The 25,507-nt window shown below is 40.3% G+C and overlaps 1 protein-coding gene across 1 annotated transcript; it reads right to left on the bottom strand.

Moving 5' to 3' along the window:
• Nucleotides 1–6,216: 6,216 nt before the first annotated feature.
• LOC130698713 (uncharacterized) lies at nt 6,217–7,277 on the bottom strand. Its single transcript, XM_057521397.1, has 3 exons — nt 7,045–7,277; nt 6,722–6,914; nt 6,217–6,678 (listed from the first exon to the last, which is right to left on the bottom strand). Exons 1-3 carry the CDS (start codon nt 7,275–7,277, stop codon nt 6,217–6,219), a joined length of 888 nt encoding a protein of 295 aa, XP_057377380.1.
• Between the last annotated feature and the right edge of the window lie 18,230 nt (nt 7,278–25,507).

Here is a 25,507-nt window from a genome sequence, read left to right as displayed (position 1 = left end):
TAGTGAACGCAAGGCCACTCACTTACATGGCAGAGGGGAGTGATGATCCACTTCCCATCACTCCAAATCAATTTCTGAACAATAGACGATCTAATTGCACTCCACCGGAGCCAGCAATTAATCTACTGACTCCCGACCCAACCAACGCACGACTTATTGAAATGGACCGCCTACGCAGAGAATATGTCAAGGAGACTTGCGAGCGGTTCGTCAATGACTACCTACTCCAAGTTGACAAATTCCACTGCAAGGGAGGACCCGGACGCAAAATTCGAATAGGTGAAGTTGTCGTCATCCACGACGACAACACGAAACGACTTATGTGGACAGTCGGTGTCGTGAAGGAGCTGATTTACAGTCGGGACGGGCTGATTCGATCGGCAACGATCAAGACCCCTAACGGGAGCTTGATCAACCGAGCGATTCAGTCCCTACACCCCTTGGAGCTACGCGAGGACCAGCCCGACGACGTTGAAGCACTACCCGCGCCGGAGATGGAGCCGGAAGAAGATCCAACTCCATCCGTGTCAGCCGCCAGCCCGGTCGAAGAGAGCGAGCCGTGGAGCACGGGCTCTGGTGGGGAGTGTGTTGGGAATATATTAGATTCCCAACAGCAGACGACGCGGTCTGGACGCCGCACGAGGCTGCCCAGCCGTTTTAGAGCTTTTGAATTGAGTGGCCCTCGGTAGAGGGCCACCATTGTACAGCCCATTTCCCCCCCCCCCCCTTGTAATTTAGCCCCGCCCTAGGCCTATTGGCCGTCTCGCAAGAGAGGGCAAGGGGCAGTCAGTTGAAAAATACACGTCCTGCAGTGCACAACGAAGGAACTAGTGTTCCCGTGTTCATCTCTAAAACTTCTTCACATTTTACAAAGGTAAAAATCAGACACGGGCTGATTATTTCCCTTCAGTGTTTGTGGAGACGGTTTTCTTGGGTGAAAGGTGGTTTATTAATTTGGTTAGTATGGAAGGAGAGTCTCGTGCAGCCGAGGGGTTAGCGTTACTTTTGGCCCGGGGTTTGCGAACGTTTGAAAGGTCTACCCCCGTTACTAGTTCATACGCAGAGTTCGATCTTAACTTTCTTAACTGAGGATTATTTGGAATTTCCCTAGGTTTTAAAACAGGGGAAGCAGATTTCCCAATAGCTTCTGTTGCCCTTATCGAAGTTTTATTACCCGTAAACTTCTCAGCTCCAGCACGATTTGAAGTGGAAGTTTTACCAAAATTAAGCGATCTGGCTACAGGTTCTTCAATTTGTATGTCTGGCTCAATGGGACTTTTGGTAGTGGTTACAGGAGAACGAGAAAGTTTATGCCTACTAGCAAAAATATTATCCGTCATTGTGGGTGAGTTCGATAGATCGCTGCCACCATTATGTAAAGCATTCTCCTTGTAGGAAGAATGACTTTACTTGATTAAGACAAGAAATGATAATAATGAATAAATAAATAATGAATGAACTCGGAAGGCGTTACCACAATGCCGAATATATTTCTTTATTCTAGTGGGCCAAACAACAACAAAGGGAATACACAGTTATGGGGCATAAAAAGGGAAACGGAAATAGAGGGAAAGAGTTATGCGAAATTGATCTTACCGTCACCACGGTGGCGGGGAATAGAAATAAAGATGAACCGTTGCGGAGAAGATATAGATTACAGGCTCATCGGTCGCACAAGCAGCGATGAGAAGCACTTATAATAGTTATTGATTTAAACAAAATTTATACTCACAACTATTGATGAATTGAACAACACTTGTAGATAGGATAGCACTAGAACTGGAACTTGAACAAGAACAGGAACTAGTGTAAGAACGAAGCGGAACTAGAACTAACTTTTGGGAACAAAAGGGTATCCTTTTATAGGTCTTGCATGCTTAAGGAGACATAGCATTTCCGACAAAAGCTCCGGATGTCGTACGCAGGAACATTTCATATTCACGGAAATGCATGGCGCGACTTCCTACGCATGAAGATTCATCCAATCGGAAATAAGTAGAGCACAAGGTATAATATAAAAATAGAATTCAACGAAAGGGCAGCAACACTTGAATTATGATATGTATCAGGCATAAAGGCAACGGATGTATGTATAACCATATTAATAAAACAAACAATCAAGACACAATATAATTCAATAAAATTTGTATTTTATGACTTCGTTACACATGCAAGGACGACACAACCTGCTATACACAATTATATTTCTTGTAGTCAAAAGATGGCTATCTCAGAATTCAACGGCCTGGCTGCCAATTCACCAACAAAATTTAATTGTGATGTTGACATTTTTTGCAGAGATGGTGTAGGGAATGAAGCAGTATTGATATATTACACTGGCTACATAACGAAAGAACAGTGCGTCAAATCACAGCCCTGTACATCTCAGCGCAGAATTTTGGAATTTGCATCCGGTATTCTTTATACCAAATAGGTTCCACTATTCCTCTAGACGGAAACGGTACACCATGTGACTATCTCTGAAACTGAACTCTGATGAAAGGAAATACGGTTACGCCTTATGAGACATACTTTAGTATTAAACCTCATATTTTCAATCTTTCTATATTTGATTCAAAGATCATAAATCATACAGAGCATAATAACTGTAACAGAATCTTCTGTAAATAAATATTAACCTCAGGACTTCTCATGAAAGGAGAACCTAATGTCGATTAATCGGATTTGCCTTGTTGTGGTAAGTAGAACGGAATTTATTGGTGGGCGAATAGGATGTGTGGTGTGACACTAGGAACTGGTAGATTCAAGAACGATTGTAAACAACTTTAAGCTAATAAAGCTGATTCCGATTCTGATAGCAGAATTAGTTTGACAGATCGAGAGGTGACCACTCGTTATTGTTAGCAGGTCATTGGCATTGGCATAACAGAATTTGAAAAAAGGAGAGAGAGAGGTTGGAAACAATAAACGGCACCGAATAGTGCTCAGGCTATTGTCCAATTAGCTTGTGACCTATTTCGCCGATCAAACTGCCAAGACGCTATATGACGCAAAGATGCACCACTGAGTTTGGAAGATGGGCGAATAATTCAAGCACCGACTTCAAAGAAAACTTTGATATTGGCACCTTTGCTTCCTGATCGAAGAGCCATCAAGTGTCTTCTAAAGAAATGCAAGTATGGGTTGAAACAGGCTCCCCCTGCATGGCATCAAAAAATTACGCCAGCCCTGTTACGATTTGGCGTCAGCCAATTTAAATAAAATCCTTGCCAATTGTTTCGTCGTCAACAGAGGGAGGCATTGACAGGTATCTATGTTGACGACACACTGGTATTCTATAATAAACAATCTTCCTTTGTAGATCTTAGTCTTCTCTTGGGACAACGATTTGGAACGATTTGAGTCCTATCTGCCACAAGATTCGTAGGGATTGATATAACGAGAGATCCCGTGCACAATCACATCCTACTTCATCGATTCTGCTAGGCTGCCCGGCCTCTTGACAAGCTAAACAATTGCAATCTAAAACCCACTCCAAGTGACCAGAGCGTTGATCTCTGAAGAGGGCCTCAACCTTAGGAAACCAAAGACTCACTTCTTACTCGCTACAGAGAAATGATTGGAGGAATCATGCTTTTGACTTGTCTTTACTCGACCATTTGTAGCCTAGGCTCTAAATGTACTTGCCGGATTACCTAAAACCCTTAGAAGGATCATTTGACTGCCGCAAAACATCTGCTGGCTAGCATAAATGGAATAGCCCTATATCTGTTTTGAGGCCATCCAACCCGACAATCTGCTGGGATACGCAGACACAGACTTTGCAGGGGATTTGGATGAGCGAAAATCAATTACTTGATATATCTTTACTACGTGCGGGACACCCTCTTTACTGCACGTAGGTGGCGTTAGCTACAGAACCTAACCCCTAGAGAATATGAAGCAGTCTGGCCTGTATAAACAGACGGCTCTTTGTATGAAACCAGCCGTATCGTCTGCTCTTTCATTTTGCTGTTACTCTCGTTTTGTTCTAGACTCAACAGTGCAATGATACGTGATTTTCTATATTACATATTAGAGTAAAATTAGTAGTTAACATTGAACTTCAAAGTTTCAAATAATGCAGAGAGAAGCTGGAGAAGTCGCTTGATAACATCTTCGAAACACGACGTTTCAATGTGAACCCCCCCCCCCCCCCCAGTTAGATAGAAGACTAGATTAGAAGACATTACTATTTCTGGGACTTTCCAATACTTGAATTTCTTATGCGATTTTGGTTATTGCCAAATCCTACGTGAAGGACACAATTGCCTGCCTCAGCAAAGAATGCCTGAGCAGCAATGAAATATGTAGTAAGGGAGTTGTTGATTTGATTCGTGTAGGATTTGTTCTGTTTTGGTTTTTACATCCTTTGCTAATTTAGGTTTTAAATAGAAATATAATATAAAAATAAAATTTGGAGTAGAAATAGCTGTTTGATCAGTAGGAGAGACGAGCTGGTATATGATACAAGGTAACTTTTCCGTTAATTGCGTCTACATTGCGATCAAAATTGTTTTTGTTTGGAAATTTTTGTTGGCAAATTTAAAATTTTAGCCGATTATCGGACAAAATTTTACTGGCAATGGGTAATTCGACCAAATATTGTGTATTTTGACGAGACTCTCCACTGCTATTAGGGACCGTTCCGTTTTCATAAATCTTCAACATTTTGCCTACACTTTTATCGTAAGATGTATTACCGCTGTTATTAAAAACCAATTCGTAAATATGTTTTTAAGTGATAAATGTTTTAAAAAGGTAAAAGTTGTACTATTTAACATCATGGTCTTCCCACGTTTTCCTGGTACCTCACTGCCAAATTCTGCTTGCCTTCTTTCCATGTACCTTTTAATTTATAAATCAAATCCTTGTATATAAAAGAAAAACAAGATGTTGAATGAGACAATACAATTATACACTGATATACTAATGTATTTTGCCCTTGCATTTGGAAGTGTAGTTGGCTGTGGATATTCCAGCAAGATTTGTACCACGATGTTACTCATTTCAAACTCTGGTGACTTGAAGAAGTAAAGCTGTTTGTTCTTTGGCCATGACCACTGCATCAGCCAACTTCAGTTGGATGACTGACCTAAAGCGATTTGGTAATTTGTAGGAGACAAGCCGTGGAACATGATATTCCTGTTTTCTACAATACAGGTTTTCAAGTTTTTTGTGTTGTGAATTCGGCTGTTATTAAAAACCAGTTTTTTCTTCTTAAGGATTTTCGCTACACTTTTAAGTTTTGGGTATGGCCATGACATCTACTATTGACTATGCCAGCACTGGTTTCATAAAGCAAAAATCATTCAGCAATTGTAAAAAAAACACACGTCTTGTATCTTCTAAGGAATCTGTGAAAAAAAAAATGAATGATATGCTGATATCCTCAAGCGATCTTCAGAAAACACATGAATATCGGGAAGTATGAAGAGCAGAGGCATTTCCAACAACGTATTCTTGTAAACCAATGGAATACTTAACTGAAAAATTTACATTAATTTAGAAAATCTAATTAAAAGCAGAAACATTTCCAACAACATATCCTTGTGAAAAACAGACATATCTAAAAAACTTAGATAAACTGAAAGAAATTGTTACCATTAACTCATTTTCAAAATATTAATAACATATTGAGTAAAAGGAGTAGAAGCGTTGTTAACTAAACATTTTTAGAGAAATTCATCTGGAAAGCAACAGAAATGTTATTAAAGGATCATCGAGAACTAATAAAAAAACATCCATATAATGTGATGTAACAGGCGTAAAAGCAGCTAACATGGTCGAAGGAACCACAACTGTGCTATCTATGAAAATTAACAAGTAATCTGCATTGTGTTTACTGCGCTACTAATATTATTAATTTTAGCTTGTACATACCATTTGTAGCAGCAGGAAGAGACATTGGTGCTGTGGATTTGAAAGTACATTTTATTATCGATGCAGACTCAACTGGTGAATGCTATGCTGCAGAGTCATAGAGAATATGGTAGATGATCTCCATGTTATAAGTTCCCTTAAGGCAGGGTCCCCAAAACACACGATGTGCCGTGCAAAAAACACTGCCCTCTAGTGGCAGAATTGTGAACTGTACATGATTAACCAGCAAAAAAGAACGAAGTCCAAACATACAAGATATTGAATATTCGTATCGTAGATGGTTAACGGGAACTTTTAAAACATGCAACAGCTTGTTTTCTATTTTGTATTAAACTAACCGAGTTTGGCCAACTTAAATTTTGTTTTTACATTACTATCATCTTTTGACAGGATTCTATCTTTAAATCGTTTTGCCTCCAAATGATATCTTACATTTACATATTCCATAATGAAAAATGGGAATGACTCTTGCCGATGGGAATCACAGAAGAATGGACGGAGGGATAGTAACTTAATTTTAGACATACAAATATCATAGCTGTCCCGCACTAAATAGTGATTGTCATCATCAAAGTGAAACGATACCACTTTTTCAACTTCGCGAATGGTTTCATAAACGGGAATAGTAACAAAACACAGGCCGCCCCTTGAGAGGAAAGCGGTATAATCTTTGGCAATAAAGTCATCCGGTAAATTTTCCTCATCACTAATGGCTGATGCATGACATTCTTTACAAACCATTAATTGGTCCCGAGTGTGCATTACATAACCGGCCAAGTCGTATATTATTTTGTTCTTAGTCGCATCACAAAATTGATCTTTTGGCAATTCAACAAACATATCTTATCGACAATTCTTCAAATAACTCGTCCTTTAGCAAAGCCTTGATAGTTGAAGCCTTTCGTTCGCAATCTTTAAATTGGTCAGCCCAACATTTGTTGTATGACACTAACTGGCGAACTTCCTCAAAATTATTGACGTTTGCATTCTGTAACTTGTGCTTCACTGTCTGTGTAATTGACAGCGCCCGACTGATTTGAAGAAAGGAATGAGCCGTGGGATGATTATCGTACGACCAGTATTCAATGATGTAGGAACCACACAGCTTTGGGAGTCAAAGACATTATTAACTGTCTTGTTAGTTGAATTCAATGCGTTGACTGTTGAAAGAATCCTTCGATTTGAACGATTCTTCCCTTGATGATGTCAGCTTCGTGAAAGTGTTTACAACAGACAGTTGAACGACAAGTCAATTGAGATTTACCAATGATACTTTTCCAGATTTCTAACGAGTCTGTTGGTGGTTGGAAAAAAGTAACTTGAAATTCATTTTCCTTATTGTAATTAGAATTACAATGAGGAAAAATGCATCTTTTCCTGTTTTTCTTGGGCATTTTACTCACACATCCCCCTACCTTATTTGGAAACAATGTGCTTTCTGGGTTTTTACAATGGCGGAATGAGAATTTCATTATTCAGTTAAACATTTAGTACGTAGGTGGCAGGGTTTTTTGCACGGGACTGGTTTTCATTGGCTCTCAAGCGGGTGGGGTGGTTGGAGGGTGGTTGGGAGGAATCGTGAAACTCGGGTACACTTTCCAGAAATTCCTTATGGCAGTTATAACATGGAGATCATCTACCATATTCTCTATGACTCTGCTATGCTGCATCTTCTATATCCTTGTAAATACCGTCCGCTGCACTCGTCTCATTCACGTACCCTATACCCGTTTCGGAGCCGTTATGGGACTAATTTTCGACTTTTTTATGAAATATTTACTACCTATATTAAATTTTCATATGCATCACAAAATAAAGATAACTACAGTATAATACGAATTACCTGAAATTGTCGCGAAGGGAAAATAGCAGATGGTATTACCCTTTCTGAAAGACGCTACAGCCGACATTGTGATTGCGTAGAGCAGAGCTTCCCGCAAAAGATGCTGTACCACACATAGATAAGTTGACAAAAACGTCGTGTAACTGTTATCATAAGAATTCATGTAGTCCTAGAGAAGGGGCGTACATTCTGTGATGATAGTATAAAACCAATCCCACTTCAGTTCGAATCTAGTTCTCCCTGAGTTTTCTTACCATATCTACATTTCTACATTAAAGTTAAGTAAAAGTTGTAAATCTATTTCATTCGGTATTATATTATGTTCCTTAGTTTTAATACAAATTATCAAAAGTCAATCAAATTATCAAAGTCAATTCATTAAATGTCTTCATAGGCCAATTTGTTCTGGCAACGTGCAAACACGGCTGAAGGGCTAGTAAGGTGCAATATAGCCAACACGGCATGGCGAGAACACAGAAAAGAAAGAAACATCTTTGAAGACACATAAGGAAACGACAAGAGACATTTAAACAACATATTTTCACATTTATTCTGTTGGCTTCTTAAAATCCCTTATATTTTTCTCCAAGGCAGCAATTTGAACTGCAGTTCCGCCTCGCCTACAGTGCTTGGTACTGGCGCTTCGAAATTGGCTAGTTGCATAATAGCTTCGTAGCACCCTTTGGTGATATTCGATATTTTCGGAAGTTTCAACTGGGAGAAGTGTTAGACCGAACTTATCGAGTTTTGAAGACAAGGATCCAAAATGCTATCCATTTTCTGGGAAAGGTAGTTTATCGCCAAATGCTGTTCCTGCCTTAGATGTTTTATTTCATCCAGTATAATTTCAAACGAACCCAAGTTTGCCAATGAGGTTGGAAGTTGCGAAATTAGTGATTGGGGTTGTTCTTCGGAAACGTTTTCAACAATGAATGGTTGCTGGTCAAAGGTTTCTTCTAGTGAATAATTGCCCTTGCCTTAATAGTTATCTAAGGTAGAAATGGTGTCCCAGGAACGCCGATCTCTTGCAGTTCTCCTATTTCAAAAAAGTTAGCAGCAGCTTTCGAAAGGGATTTGTTTCCTGCCGGTGTTTGTGAAAAATTTTCCATTAAATTCAAAATTTCAATACTATTTGCGCTGCTAATGGCCCTTGATTCGCCATTACTGCTACCTGAATTTTGCAAAAGTTCTTGAATTTTTAATTTTAAAAATAGCTTAGTTTAATTACTTTGGGCTGCAATTAATTAATTAGGACTGCTGCCTTCTTGCATGTCATTAACCTAACTCTTCCTTTTGTGAGGGACACGTTTGCCTTTTCCCCAACTTTTCTCGCAACCAGAAATGAAAGCCCCAGCTAATGGATGACCAAAGTTGCCTCTTTCACTATATGCTCCGCTCTCGTAAAATTCAATGGGATATTGTAATTGAAACACTGTGTGGTCTAGAAGCTCACTGAAATATAAAAGTTGGGGAAAGTTTGCCCCTATACCAGAATACCGCGAAAAATTTGAAATGATTTTTAAAATTTACAGTATGATACATTTCTACTAGCAATACCTATTGTTCCAAGTTCCCGTAAATAGCTTTGGTAATGCCAAACTCAACATTTGATTGAGAATCTCTATTACAAAGCATAACGTAGTTTCCTTTTTGATACTTCTCGAAAAAATTGTGATCTGTGGTAAACTACAAATAGAAATGACGCGAATGTTTTTACATGGAATGGAAATTTGTTTAGTTTTCAGCCCACAACACTTTCTGGAAATCAGAGAAACAAAAATTTTTTTTTGGAGGGGTTACCGCTTTAACGTTAAGGAATAATAAATGATCCCTCATAAAATGTTGTGATTGAGAAATTTATCAAATTTTGGATTGAGCGATACATATGCTTAATAGTTGTGCTTAGCTTCGTACCGCATGCACCAAAAGGATACGATTGGCCCGATCTTTCTCACAAAACGCGTATAATGGATGATAAAATGCATTTAAAGTATTACACGTGGCCAAGAAAAAACTTCGTTGTACAAAATTATTAATTCAGCAATTAAAAACTCTAGTCTACTATTTTCGTATCCACAGATTTGTACTTATTTCAAGCGCATTTTTCGAAGTTAACCATATTTGGTCGCCTGGAGGAATACATGAATACATGTACAACATATGACTACCTAAGAAATTCTCGATCAGGAAAATAATTCCGAATTTCAACGTCCGTATTAAACCGTATCGATATTTTTGAAAAGCATTGGAAAAGCAAATTTTGAAACCCCCTACGGCATAACTTGCTAAGATATCCGCAGTTAAAGTTGCAAGAATTCCAAAAACATCGTCGCGGGTAGAGATAGCAGAATGGTTATCTTTTCACAGAGATGACTCACCCGCTGCTTGGACCACGCTGCAACCGGGGGAAAGAACTAACCAGAAGAATGCCACCCTAAGAGAGATGAGAAGATACGGATTCCGGAAGGGGTGTGATTCTGCTGCAAAACTCCATTCGGGGAGTCTCTATGGGGAGGAGCTCCCTGAGTGGTCTAAGCTCCGTTTATTGAATTCCCGTGGGTTCCCTAGCGGTTTCACTGCGTTGTTCCAAGTTTTGGGTAAAGTTCTTCATGTTTATCCTTTGTTGGTTTAGTGAAGAAGATCGTGTTGATTATTGTCGTCACTTATTGTATTTGTCTTTCCGTGTTCAATGCAAAGTGTATGTGACAGTATTATTAGTGATGCCCTTAACTATAATATCTACGGCTTGTTTCAAGTTTTTCAAGTTCATATGCAATAGGCTTTAAAAGAACACTTATGCCATATTGTTAAACTTGACGATCAGAAATAATAGACAATAGTTGAATTTGCCCGAATGCTGATCTGTATCGCATCTCAAAGTTTCCGGTAGGGAAGTAAAGAAATACCAACTTGTTATTAAAAACTTTGCTTGGAAGAGCGTGAGAAAGCTGTACTTCGTCCAAATATAGATGGAGTTGAAGAGCATGTGGATGCTGTGTAAATAAGGGACTTTTTAAAAATGACAGGTCTCGTCTTCAAAGCGACAGAGGTATCCAGGTGTGGGAGTTATATCAGGAAGCACTTGATTGAAGACATCTTTCTGCAACTGGGAATGAACTTGAGAAACCAAGGACTCCACGCCGTATTCCTGTTTCTTGGACGTTTGTGGCTCTCTTTTTCGATGCCTCCCATAAGAGCTTGGTAGTGCCGCAGTCGTATTTGGATGGATTGACTATTCTAAGATATTTGGAGTAAAACTGCCGTTGCCTGTACTGGCTGTGTAGACTTCTAGGTGGATCAAGTGCAAAGGAGGACCTATATAGTTGTTCCATTTGTTGGATATTCTTGATGTGTGTACAGGTGCCATCTCTCAGTGATGTGATTGTTTTTGGCGGAGTAGGTATGATTTCCTTGTTAACAAAATCTGCTGTCGCTTACATTACAGCCTGCAAAACTACATGATAAAAATTTTTTCCCCAGACAGATGAAGGAATACAGTACCTGTCATTAGTGCTAGAACACCCACTGATTTAGAGCTTTTTAATGCGGGCTCTTACGGCGGCGGGTGGTATTCGCGTACGATTAAGGGGGGAATACTGGCGCATGCTAATTAAAATTTGGTCGATCATTAATCTAAAAACAGGGCATTTGGAACAATTTTTAAAATTGTTATCACCAATGGTTGTTGCGTAGCATGCACGTAACAAACATCCGAACACCGAGTCTGGCCACATGGTGGCTTTTGGAATAACCATACTATTTTAAAAATTATTTACTTATGGAGGAATTTTCCCTAAACATGATTTCTATGTGTAACATATATTTCCCTCAACTTTTCGATGAAACACCCTCTAATTGTTCCCCACCCCCATAAGTAATTTCAATGGAATCAACGTTGTGTGTTGGTAGGCATTTTTTTAGTCGGTGACGAACAAGCATTTTCATCGCAAAAAACGGTTTTTCCGAATAACGATAGAAGTCAACAGAATTCAGCAGAGGAAAGACGAAGCACTTTACATGTTCGATTTCCCAGACCAAATCGACAGAAGCGAGTAAATATCAATGGAGAAATTCGTGTCTCTCTGAAAATGAAAATTGTCGAAAAAGTACGTATTTTTCACATTGGCATCTATGTTCAGCCTAGCTCAGTACCATCTTGGATTTTTCATTAGAAATGCGAAATGAAACATTTTCATTTTCATTTAATTCGTATTATGCTGTCGTTTAGTAACGATAAAGATTTCTCAAACTGTGAAGCTCTGAATTGTGAAATTATGTGAAACTCGGTATTTCTTGTGGATTTGACCAGACTCATAGTTCTTATCCACTATCACTGAAATTGTTTTGATGATCTTACGAGAGCTTCTCGATTCAACACTACCGGAACTAAAACATAACGGATTCGGCACGCTCAATGATTTCTTGCCTTCGGCAGTACGGGGAATGCGAAACCTATGGCTCTTTAAATAATATCAAGTTCAATGTGATACAAATGATAAATTCAGCAATAAGATTTCGGAAACACTTAAATGCTCTTATTTAAACCAATAGTTAAGCGGATTAATATTTCCATAGTTATTTATTATTTTTGGAAATATCCAACCATTCAACAACCAATAAGATAGTTACATTTTCCGTATGCCTCTTAGTCTTTTTTCGTAATTGCATGCGGGATTTCGTTAGATTAGGGTATTTCGGAATCATTTTATCTTAATCTATTTATTGGTGATCAGCATATGATTTAAATCTTCATCGCATTTAAGACATTTTATCATAAAACAACTCTGGTTTTAATTTAAAATAGAACCAGTACCCTTGTCAGGTTTAACATTTTTGTTATCCAACATTCTTTTTCTCTAAAGGTGTTAAGTTTAGGACTTAATATTGACGCAAACATTAACATTTAAACAATATTTGTATTTGACGTAGACGCCGATGCTAACCGGCTCATGACTTGTAAGACGCAATAAGTCGCAATTAGCATACAATACCCCATGTCACACTATATTGTAACTAACTTTGCATTACGTAATGACAAACTTCGCTGGCTCTTGGACTGAAATTAATAACCATTACTTGAAGGAGATTATTGAGGGCTAAGAACTCATTGGAATTTGGAAATAGCTTAAGAATTGAACTGAACCAGGCTATAAATTTCTCACCATAGTGATTCTTTTCGACTTTATTGGAATGAAGCTGGTGAAAGACTTACAGAAATTTTCAAGTGCTCTAGAGCTAAGAAAGTTGCAATTTATATGAAAAATTCTTGAAACCAGGCATCAAACTCATATGAACAATCATATTGTTAATAAAGAGCCAAAAAAAATTTTTAACATTGAATATTGTTACTGGTCTTACATGTGTATATGACGCAGAAGGCAAACCCTCTTGGATTAGGCTACTTTCCAAGATTTCAGACACTTTGTGAAGCAAAAGGAGAAAATGGGTTTTGGAACTGAATCCCGGTACTCTGAGGGTCACGAAAATGTTAATGGAACCATATTTTAGATTAGTTATGCCATAGAGAGCTGTCGAAGATATAGTATTGAGAATAATTGTTTCCAATGGCAAGTTCATGACAACCAAAGAGGGTGTTACTCGAAATTTGTTTTCTTCCCTGAGTTATAGTCAAATTTGGTTCGGAGGATCTCCACCTTTCCTGGCCCACTCACCTCCTGTATTGAACGGCGATAGGTTTTCTTAGGTACCATTGAATTACTCTGCACCGAGATCACTGCGTTAAAAATATGAGGAGAGGTAAAATGGTTTTTCGATGACTACAGCTTGCTTTTCGTGGTATCCCTTTTAACCTGGTATTAAGCCTTCTCAAATTCTGCCCCCAAAAAATAGCATTATATGTAACTTGAGCCGTAGGTTGCAATGAACCATGACATACAGGGTCATCAACTTGTTAAATAAAATCCCTATACAGGCAAGGATTACCAAAAATGAGTCGTCCTGGAATCCCATCCTATTCGATAAAGCCCTAGGGGTATCTGGCGGGTCTGTCTGAAACTTCTAGCCAGCATGGATGCCGTGATTTCATATTTGCTATTGAAGGGAGACACTACCTAAAAGTTTGATCTCTTACAAACATTCTTATATTTATGAATAAGTACAATCACTTTACTGCCCTGTATTTAATTCCGGCTTTCCATTCCCAGAGATGTGCTTAAACACATCGAAGCGATTACGTACCAAAACGTTCAGTAAAACTCGGTTGAAACGTCATCCAAACCGGGAGAGTTGCTCTTATTCGTTTGAATAAGAGTATATCTGATTTCGAAGGATGAAACACGCTAGGTTAACTTTGGCAGCGATGGTACGATTAAAATAATATTTCTTCTCTTCTTTGGCCTGGTTTCATTACAATGCATAAATTTTGATTAGAGTAACGAGTTTTTAATCTACGTTAGCCTGTAAGCCGAAACAAAGAGATGTCGATAATAGTCCGGGTTGTCCCGAACTCATAGTAGTGGGCTCTCATAAGACTCATCATAAGATCATTAAGATTGAGGATGTCCTGGTTAACTCTTTATGTAATCTTTAAGACCCTTTACCTTCGTCGTGACGTCTGGGACTCCAAGCCTGGAACATTCAAGACAATTAAAGAACAATTTCAAGTTTTTAAATGAACTGCGTTTAAGGCATGGTTTAAAAAAAAAGGCAAACTCCCGAAATTGTCTCCGAGTTGTTGTTAGGGCCTCAGAAGAGAGTTAAATCGTTAAAGAAAAGAAAGTTACTGATGTCTTAAAGGATAGTTAAAGGTGACCTAAAGAACAGAAAAATGATATCCAATCGAAAGAATAAAGAAAAAAGATACTCAGACGAACGGTTAATGAAGTTCAAAAGAATTTTCGAAAGTATGATTAAAGACGTCCAAAAGATGTTCTAGAGATAAGAAAGAGTCGTCCAAATATATTGCCTCTGACATCTAGGTGATCGGAAAAATATGTGTAACTGAAAAGTTACGGACGTAACACAAAATGAAATATGACGTTAAAGACATTAGGAAAGTATGAGGCCAAAAATGATGAAAGGAGTCCAAATCAATACGTATCAAATAATATATTCTTGAACTCGGCAGTAAGCAGCAACATACGGGACATGCGGACTTGCAGAACCAATTAAAAAATTAGAAATAGAAACTTTCGTGGTTTGTGAAAAGCCGTAAAAAATGGTCTGCACTTGGCGGCGCTAAAAATAGATTTATTTCGGTTTATCGAGAATTTCCCGAAGGGGGTGCACCTGTACGGCCGGTTTTCAGTGGTCGTCCAAATTTGTTCAAAACCGTCCGAATTCCCAGCTTATACCTCTCTGTGAAGAATTATCCACTGTTGGAGACTGCCGACTCAGGGTTAATTCAGAAAGTCCTAGCACCGGGAAGTGCCAGCGTGTATCTGCCGTCTGAGACGGGGAACACGAATGCTTTGTCGAGGGAACCGTTATGGGGCTGCAGCGAAGAATACAACTGACGGGCTTAGGGTCGCTGACACACCGGCGATCGGCAATTCCGTTCACTGAAAGTATGTAACGTATGAAGGATAGAACTTGTATTACTTACTTGTGCACAACTCTACGGGCTCCCGTGAAGGTGTGGCAGTCGGAATCAGCGGCAGACGATGACGGTGAATCTACGGCCGAGTGGCTCGGGAGAAGACTCCGTGAGATGAAATCAGGAACGACAGTTGGAACCAACGGTAGACGAAGACTCAAGCGCACGATTCGGCGAGACAAACAAGGCAACGGAACTTATAATTACAACTAAAGAAAACAGTTACCAAAGAGAACGACGAGATGCATCCCGATATCAATGCAAAAGTTGTATGTGTATTACTTAGGCCTAACCGGCCCTTACATACGCATACATCAAAACACCGTTGACAAATCTAACTACTCAGTTAAACATAATTTTAAACGTTGGCCCAGAGGTTGCCGTTGATCTCTTTTCTCCTGGCCGTGGGATGATCCCTCCCTACTGTACTCCAACCTTGCCCTTCCGGTGCCTGAAGTGTTTTTCCTGTGGCTATAACTCCTCTCCTTCCCGTTGGTTTTTAACTTCCGGTTACGTCATTTATTGCTAGAGACCGTTCTACATGTTATATGTAGAAACAGTCACCATATTACAATATCATCTCCCTGGCTACCGACCTTTCATTGTTGGCTATGCGGCTCGCTCCCTTATTTTCCCGGTAACATTTAACCTAGTGCCGTCTTACTACGTATCTGTCTCACATCCCTGGTCTTGGCTCGGTTTTCCCGCCTGGAGTTTCTGTCTCTCCGGTCGGCGGTCCCTCAGTTCTCTGGCCCGTTGTTTCTGCTGTTTCTTCGGCCACTCCTTTCCTTCTCCGTCTACCGATCTTCTCTGTTTTCTGTTCGTGTCCTCTTTTCTTTCATCAGACCCTGACCGTGGATCAGACGTCGAAATTTCCGACACTCTCCGTTACGCCCAAAGTCACCGGATACCGTCCGATGTTGCCCGCGTATACTTTAACAGTGTTACCTATGGTCCCCACGGTTGATAGCAAATATATAAAAAGCCACCTTGAACTCCCAAGGGGCAGTCGGTTGGTCAGAGAGTCTATCTGTGTGTTAGTTGGATACATTCTGATAAGTTCCGTGTGTCAGTGTTTGTGTTCTGTTAGTTCCGCGTGTCAACTTAGACCTCTTCCAGCACTCCCTTCGAGCCGCGGCCTCATTCTCGCCAGCTGAAGAGTAAGTTTCCCTTCTTAAGTAATATTCCAGTAGAAAGCTGAGCGGCCGTATATTTATGTACGCCTAAGTATTTGATTAACAATCTATAAGCTCTATTCTTTTCTGTTCTTTTTTTTCGCGATACCTGCTGCGTACTGGGTTTCAATACACGGTTATTCCACAGCACGTGTTGTCTTACGCTAACTTATATACAGCATAACTAAAAGCGCCGGATTTAATTTTTTTTTCCAATGTTGAATAGATTTTGGATAGAGATGTTTTTGTACCAAGGTAGGCATGATAGAACTTTTTTTAGACGTCCTGTCTTAGTCGAGACATCCTGGGAATGTCTCACAAACAATCCGGCGCTATGTAAGAAGCCTCCAAATATATATCTCTGACTAATCCGCGCGACGTAACTGTAAGCCATCAAGCATTACGCAACTCGCGAGGATGCAGTGGTTCCATGTTCCAATTGAAGTTCCATGTTGAACCAACATACTGTTACGTTTCAGTCCGATTGATTGTCTGTATTACTTAGAATATAAGTACTAACACAAATAGCGAGCCTAGTCGGACGTCTTGACCGACGTCCTGCTCTGTCTTTCTTGGTTTTCCTGTACCAAAACCAGGTACAACCAATAAACAACATCCAGATCGTCCGTACCAGCAACATACATACCCGGACGATCTGTACAGCATAATTCATCAGACCGTCCGTCCCAACAACATAGATACCCGGACGGTCTGAACACTCACAATACAAAAGAATAGGATAACAATAATAACATAGTTTTAGTCTTACGGTTTAGAGAACACTTTGGGGCTCCTAGACTACACACTACACTACCTCAGAACTAACTAACTCTTCCCTCAGTCTTCCTCAATTCCCTCTCCGTTTCCTTTGAGACGGAAGCTATGCGTTGACATCGTCGGTTAGTCGACGATTCCGCAACACGGCCTTTCCTGACTCGAGTTTTATTTCTATAAAACCGAAATAAGAAGGATAATAAAAAAACAAAACAAAGGTAAATGAAGAAGTTAACTATGAATTTTAAACCAAAAAGAATAAGTATTTAACAAACGTTTGTTCATCACGACGTGTTTTTGTTGTAACGTTCTTGGGTTTCCAATCCAATTCTTGAGGTGTTTTGAAATGTTTCAATTGATTAACGTGTACAAGAAATCGTCGCCACACGGTCTTTTTTCTTGCTGCTGTAAGATCTTCTACCAAATAATTTACCTTCGAGCATCGCCGGACTATTTGATAAGGTCCGATGTACTTAGGCATTAGTTTTTGTGTAAGATGTGGAGATCGAAGGGTGCGTGAAACTAACACCAAATCTCCATTTTCAAATCTACGAACTTTCCGAATTTCACAGTCATGTCGTTTTTTTACAACGATCTGTTGTTCTAATAGATTTTTATGTACGTTTGCGCGTAATCGACGTACCCGACGTAGAAAGCTTTTGTGACTTTCAGCACATTCAGTTGAGGGCCACGGAAACTGTCGTTCATGTGGGAATTCAGGTCGTCGACCATACACAATTTCAAATGGTGTTTTTTTTTAACTTTCATGTCGTGCAGTATTGATGGCTAAAGTTGCTTCGGGCACGTTCAAATCCCAGTTAGTATGGGAGATATTTACATAGGCTTTAAAAGCCATCACCAAGGTACGATTGGCACGTTCTACTTGCCCGTTGGATTGGGGATGTTCTGTCGTAGAAAACGATTGCTGTATACCCCATTTTTGTAATTGTACTTGGAGCGAGTGGGCTGTGAATCCACTACCACGATCGGTGATTATACGACGTGGATAACTGTGGTGAGCGATAATTTCAATTTGAATGAATTTTTGAACAATAGCTGCTGACGCATTTACTACTGGTTTAGCAATTATCCACTTGGAAAGATAATCGATGGCAACAAGTATGTATCGATTTCCATTTTCACTGCGTCTGAAGGGCCCGATATGATCCATTCCGATTAGCGAAAACGGGATTTTTGGTGGTTTTATAGGCTGAAGTTCTGCAATTGGCTGTGTTGTTTTTTTGTTTTTCTGACAGAAAAAACACGAAGCAACGTAAGCGCGGACGCTGTGAATAAGATCTGGCCACCAGTAAGTTTCAGTAATTTTAGCTTTAGTCTTATAGACTCCAAAGTGCCCACTGTCTGGAGAATTGTGGCAGGCAGTAAGAAGTTCGCGTCGTAGAATGGATGGTACAACGAGTTGATATTCTTTTCCACTACCCTCATTTTTCCGATAAAGAACTCCATTCTGTAAACGAAACTGATCATTAGATTTTTTTGTTGTTTTGTTCTCATTGATCATTTTATCCGTTTGAAATCCCAATAGTTGAAGTAAGGGTTCACGAATAGTGTCATCGCCCTGTTGCCAGAGAGCTAGTTCTTCTGTAGAATATTGTCGAATGTTGCAAATTTCTGGAATTTTTGAAGTTTTGTTTGGTGGGAATAAACTTTCATCATTTGGTAGGGTTTCGGCAATAGCCACTGGTTGGCGCGATAGAGCATCAGCGACTCTATTTTCAATGCCCTTCTGATGTTCAACAACAAAATCAAACTCTTGTAGTTGTAGAATCCAGCGAGCAAGTTTTCCTCGAATATCCTTTTTCTGTGCTATCCACCGAACTACATTATTATCGGTCTTGACGCGAAACGATTGTCCATATAAGTAGTGACGAAATTTTGAAAGGGCCCACACTAAGGCGAGACATTCTAGTTCGTTGGAGTGGTAATTTGTTTCGGCTTGTGAAAGTCGTCGACTTACATAGGAGATAGGGTGAAATTCTTCATTTGTGAGTTGCATTAAAACAGCTCCAAGTCCTACGCCACTAGCGTCAATATGGACTTCTAATTGGTTTCCTTCGATCGGGTGAATTAATACGGGAGCGTTCACTAATAACACCTTGATGTTTTGAAATGCTATAGCTTGGCTTCTTTCCCATCTCCAGGGCATATTCTTCTTCAATAGATCGTATAGGGGGGCGGCAAGTGCAGCAAATCCATCAATGAACCGTCGATAGTAGGACACGATCCCTAGAAAACTGCGTAGAGTCGTTATGCGTTGTTGGGGTTTGCTGATATGTGGTGAAGGAAAATCTATGATAGCGGACAGTTTCGTTGGGTCAGGTCGAATCCCTTCAGAATTGACTTCGTGGCCAAGGCACAATATCTTATTCTGTGCAAACATACATTTTTCTAAATTTAGTGTAAGATTTGCGTTGTCAAGAGCGATGAATACGGATTCCAATTTGTCTCGATGTTCCTTAAATGTTTTTCCACAAACGACTAGATCGTCTAGGTAAACCAGGCAAACGTTCCATTTTAATCCCGACAATACTTGATCCATGACTCGTTGGAACGTAGCAGGGGCGTTGCACAGTCCAAAAGGTAGACGTTTGCTTTCGTAAAGCCCATCGGGTGTTATAAAGGCTGTTTTTTGTTGACTGGCTTCGTCTACTGGAATTTGCCAGTACCCGCTTTTCAGATCAAGGCATGTAAAGATCTTCGCACCCCCCAAATGATCAAGAAAATCATCGGTTCTAGGTAAAGGGTATACGTCACGCACGGTAGCAGCGTTGACACGACGATAGTCGACACAAAATCGTAGTTCCCCATTTTTCTTGGGAATCATTACGACAGGTGACGACCAGGGACTACAAGACGGTTTGATGATGTCGGCGTCTAGCATTTCTTGAACTTGAGATTGAATAGCCCGTCTTTCTGTATTACTGACTCTGTAAGGTAAAGACCGAATAGGGGAATGATCGCGGGTGTCGATGTGATGTTTACTGATGGTAGTAGATTTTAATGGCGCAGACTGTTTGTGGTAAAAAAGATGGCTGTATTTACGAAGTAAATCGCACATCTCAAGTCTATAATCTGACGGAACTTTTTCTAGTGTTTTTAAAAGGAATTCCGGCAACGGTTTATCAGAAGTAGTTTCGGAAATACTGCAAACTGTTTCTTCCATTAACTCTGGCCATGTTCTCGTAGAGTCATATTCAACTTCAGCGATTTTTACTCCGGCACGAAAAGTAATGGGTTGAAAAGTTGGATTAAGTATTGGGACGTAGATGTATCCAGCAATCTCCGACAATAAACAGTTTGGAATCACCCACTCAGTGCCAGGTTCAGCAGAATATGTGCGATGTACGATCCAATGTTTGTTTTCTTGAAGAGTAAGGTTACGTTTTCCATGGATTGTAATTTCTGTAGGTACAAACATCAGTGCAGTTGGCGGTAGAACGGATAATTGTGCGACTAAGAGGAATATAGGTCGATGTTCAACTTCCGACATGGAAGTGACATTATCGAGTTGGGAAAACCGCTGTACCATCATTTTCCCCTCTGACGGATAGATAGAGGTTCCCCCGATCTTTTGGATCCAATCGGCACCCAGTATAAGAGCATGAGAAAGTTCTTCTAGTATTGGAATTCGGAGTTTCACGGCGGTCTCACACCAGTTAATAATCACATCAATCTCGCCCACCGTTTCTGTATGGCGTCCATCAGCTAGTTTCAGCGACATGGAAGAAGTCCGCGTAGTTACCATGGACGTTGTGGTAGATAATTTGATTACACTTGTGGTTGCTCCTGAGTCCACCAGCGCCCTTACGTCATCTTTTAAGCTGGCAATGCATACCGTAATAATAGGTCGGTTAGGTGGGACTTCGAAAGCATTTAATGCCGGGCCTGGCCCAGGGGCCCGGCTTTGTCGTTTCCCGACCGCTGGGCATCGTTCAATGGGCATTCATTGCGCATATGGCCGGTATTATTGCATTTAAAGCACCGCCGCTCTCCATTAAGCATATTTCCGGGCCGTCGATATCGTTGATTGGAAGTGTTATAGGGCGAGCTCCTTGCATTCTTGTTTAGCCGAATTTTCAGCTCCGTCAGTTCTTGAACTTGTTCATCTAAACGTAACCCTAATGAGATCATATCTGACTCTTTTACAGCAGTATGAACTGCATTTGCTGCTAGGGCTCCATAATTCTGAATGAAAGCGGTGACGGTGTTTGGAGGGTTTTGTAGCAGTACGACACGGAATTGTTGGAAGAAAATCCCTTGAATTAAATATGGGATGAAATCCGCTTCGGTCATCGGGTAAGGGCAATGACGGCGAAGTTTCGCTTTTGACAGGGCATACTGAGGGACGGATTCACCTTTTTGTTGGACATGGGCTGTTACCAGTTTTTCCCACTCATTAAAGTTGTATCGTTTCCGAAAAGCGGCGCATAGAGCAGTTGACCAGCCAGTCCAATCGGAAGGGACTTCCGTTTCATGTTGCCAGCGCCACTCCGCAGCAATTCCTCGTAAAGCTCCCTTTGCTAATCGAAGTTTTCGATTGTCATCCCATTGTCCCGCTACCGCTTCTCGGTCAACTGTTTCAATGAAATCGAGTACGTCTTCTTCATTTTTCGCGCTGTACGTTGGAAGGCATGGAATGTCGTTTTGTTCGCGCAAACGATTTTGATCATTCATTTGTTGTTGTAAAATCTGTTGAGTTTTCACAATTTCTGTTAAAATATTCATTTGTTCTTCGGTAGCCATTTCTGGTTTAGGGAAACAGGAATGATAGCAATGACTGAAAAGCTAGAGAGAAAGAAAATGAGAAAGAGAAAACGCACGATAAAAACTACAAGACAATCAACTAGACTCAAATTGTTCAGCTCGGGTAGTCGGATAAGTACGACTCTTCAAAGACCCGATCCCACTTCTGACACCATTGTTACGTTTCAGTCCGATTGATTGTCTGTATTACTTAGAATATAAGTACTAACACAAATAGCGAGCCTAGTCGGACGTCTTGACCGACGTCCTGCTCTGTCTTTCTTGGTTTTCCTGTACCAAAACCAGGTACAACCAATAAACAACATCCAGATCGTCCGTACCAGCAACATACATACCCGGACGATCTGTACAGCATAATTCATCAGACCGTCCGTCCCAACAACATAGATACCCGGACGGTCTGAACACTCACAATACAAAAGAATAGGATAACAATAATAACATAGTTTTAGTCTTACGGTTTAGAGAACACTTTGGGGCTCCTAGACTACACACTACACTACCTCAGAACTAACTAACTCTTCCCTCAGTCTTCCTCAATTCCCTCTCCGTTTCCTTTGAGACGGAAGCTATGCGTTGACATCGTCGGTTAGTCGACGATTCCGCAACACGGCCTTTCCTGACTCGAGTTTTATTTCTATAAAACCGAAATAAGAAGGATAATAAAAAAACAAAACAAAGGTAAATGAAGAAGTTAACTATGAATTTTAAACCAAAAAGAATAAGTATTTAACAAACGTTTGTTCATCACGACGTGTTTTTGTTGTAACGTTCTTGGGTTTCCAATCCAATTCTTGAGGTGTTTTGAAATGTTTCAATTGATTAACGTGTACAAGAAATCGTCGCCACACGGTCTTTTTTCTTGCTGCTGTAAGATCTTCTACCAAATAATTTACCTTCGAGCATCGCCGGACTATTTGATAAGGTCCGATGTACTTAGGCATTAGTTTTTGTGTAAGATGTGGAGATCGAAGGGTGCGTGAAACTAACACCAAATCTCCATTTTCAAATCTACGAACTTTCCGAATTTCACAGTCATGTCGTTTTTTTACAACGATCTGTTGTTCTAATAGATTTTTATGTACGTTTGCGCGTAATCGACGTACCCGACGTAGAAAGCTTTTGTGACTTTCAGCACATTCAGTTGAGGGCCACGGAAACTGTCGTTCATGTGGGAATTCAGGTCGTCGACCATACACAATTTCAAATGGTGTTTTTTTTTAACTTTCATGTCGTGCAGTATTGATGGCTAAAGTTGCTTCGGGCACGTTCAAATCCCAGTTAGTATGGGAGATATTTACATAGGCTTTAAAAGCCATCACCAAGGTACGATTGGCACGTTCTACTTGCCCGTTGGATTGGGGATGTTCTGTCGTAGAAAACGATTGCTGTATACCCCATTTTTGTAATTGTACTTGGAGCGAGTGGGCTGTGAATCCACTACCACGATCGGTGATTATACGACGTGGATAACTGTGGTGAGCGATAATTTCAATTTGAATGAATTTTTGAACAATAGCTGCTGACGCATTTACTACTGGTTTAGCAATTATCCACTTGGAAAGATAATCGATGGCAACAAGTATGTATCGATTTCCATTTTCACTGCGTCTGAAGGGCCCGATATGATCCATTCCGATTAGCGAAACGGGATTTTTGGTGGTTTTATAGGCTGAAGTTCTGCAATTGGCTGTGTTGTTTTTTTGTTTTTCTGACAGAAAAAACACGAAGCAACGTAAGCGCGGACGCTGTGAATAAGATCTGGCCACCAGTAAGTTTCAGTAATTTTAGCTTTAGTCTTATAGACTCCAAAGTGCCCACTGTCTGGAGAATTGTGGCAGGCAGTAAGAAGTTCGCGTCGTAGAATGGATGGTACAACGAGTTGATATTCTTTTCCACTACCCTCATTTTTCCGATAAAGAACTCCATTCTGTAAACGAAACTGATCATTAGATTTTTTTGTTGTTTTGTTCTCATTGATCATTTTATCCGTTTGAAATCCCAATAGTTGAAGTAAGGGTTCACGAATAGTGTCATCGCCCTGTTGCCAGAGAGCTAGTTCTTCTGTAGAATATTGTCGAATGTTGCAAATTTCTGGAATTTTTGAAGTTTTGTTTGGTGGGAATAAACTTTCATCATTTGGTAGGGTTTCGGCAATAGCCACTGGTTGGCGCGATAGAGCATCAGCGACTCTATTTTCAATGCCCTTCTGATGTTCAACAACAAAATCAAACTCTTGTAGTTGTAGAATCCAGCGAGCAAGTTTTCCTCGAATATCCTTTTTCTGTGCTATCCACCGAACTACATTATTATCGGTCTTGACGCGAAACGATTGTCCATATAAGTAGTGACGAAATTTTGAAAGGGCCCACACTAAGGCGAGACATTCTAGTTCGTTGGAGTGGTAATTTGTTTCGGCTTGTGAAAGTCGTCGACTTACATAGGAGATAGGGTGAAATTCTTCATTTGTGAGTTGCATTAAAACAGCTCCAAGTCCTACGCCACTAGCGTCAATATGGACTTCTAATTGGTTTCCTTCGATCGGGTGAATTAATACGGGAGCGTTCACTAATAACACCTTGATGTTTTGAAATGCTATAGCTTGGCTTCTTTCCCATCTCCAGGGCATATTCTTCTTCAATAGATCGTATAGGGTGGCGGCAAGTGCAGCAAATCCATCAATGAACCGTCGATAGTAGGACACGATCCCTAGAAAACTGCGTAGAGTCGTTATGCGTTGTTGGGGTTTGCTGATATGTGGTGAAGGAAAATCTATGATAGCGGACAGTTTCGTTGGGTCAGGTCGAATCCCTTCAGAATTGACTTCGTGGCCAAGGCACAATATCTTATTCTGTGCAAACATACATTTTTCTAAATTTAGTGTAAGATTTGCGTTGTCAAGAGCGATGAATACGGATTCCAATTTGTCTCGATGTTCCTTAAATGTTTTTCCACAAACGACTAGATCGTCTAGGTAAACCAGGCAAACGTTCCATTTTAATCCCGACAATACTTGATCCATGACTCGTTGGAACGTAGCAGGGGCGTTGCACAGTCCAAAAGGTAGACGTTTGCTTTCGTAAAGCCCATCGGGTGTTATAAAGGCTGTTTTTTGTTGACTGGCTTCGTCTACTGGAATTTGCCAGTACCCGCTTTTCAGATCAAGGCATGTAAAGATCTTCGCACCCCCAAATGATCAAGAAAATCATCGGTTCTAGGTAAAGGGTATACGTCACGCACGGTAGCAGCGTTGACACGACGATAGTCGACACAAAATCGTAGTTCCCCATTTTTCTTGGGAATCATTACGACAGGTGACGACCAGGGACTACAAGACGGTTTGATGATGTCGGCGTCTAGCATTTCTTGAACTTGAGATTGAATAGCCCGTCTTTCTGTATTACTGACTCTGTAAGGTAAAGACCGAATAGGGGAATGATCGCGGGTGTCGATGTGATGTTTACTGATGGTAGTAGATTTTAATGGCGCAGA

This window comes from Daphnia carinata, chromosome 7, assembly GCF_022539665.2.
Source record: "Daphnia carinata strain CSIRO-1 chromosome 7, CSIRO_AGI_Dcar_HiC_V3, whole genome shotgun sequence".
In the NCBI taxonomy this organism is placed as follows: Eukaryota; Metazoa; Arthropoda; class Branchiopoda; order Diplostraca; family Daphniidae; genus Daphnia; species Daphnia carinata.
Note: the sequence above shows the minus strand (reverse complement) of the source record. Positions and strands in the feature narration are given on the sequence as shown.

Bases quoted from the DNA above. Each gene is read 5' to 3' on its own strand.
- LOC130698713 (XM_057521397.1), bottom strand. From the start codon at position 7,277: ATGCCCAAGAAAAACAGGAAAAGATGCATTTTTCCTCATTGTAATTCT. The intron at 6,915-7,044 runs GTCAACGCATTG...TCTTCAAATCAG, and splicing joins ATCGAAGGATTCTTTCAACA to TCGGGCGCTGTCAATTACAC. The intron at 6,679-6,721 runs GTTTGTTGAATT...GATGCGACTAAG, and splicing joins AAGAATTGTCGATAAGATAT to AACAAAATAATATACGACTT.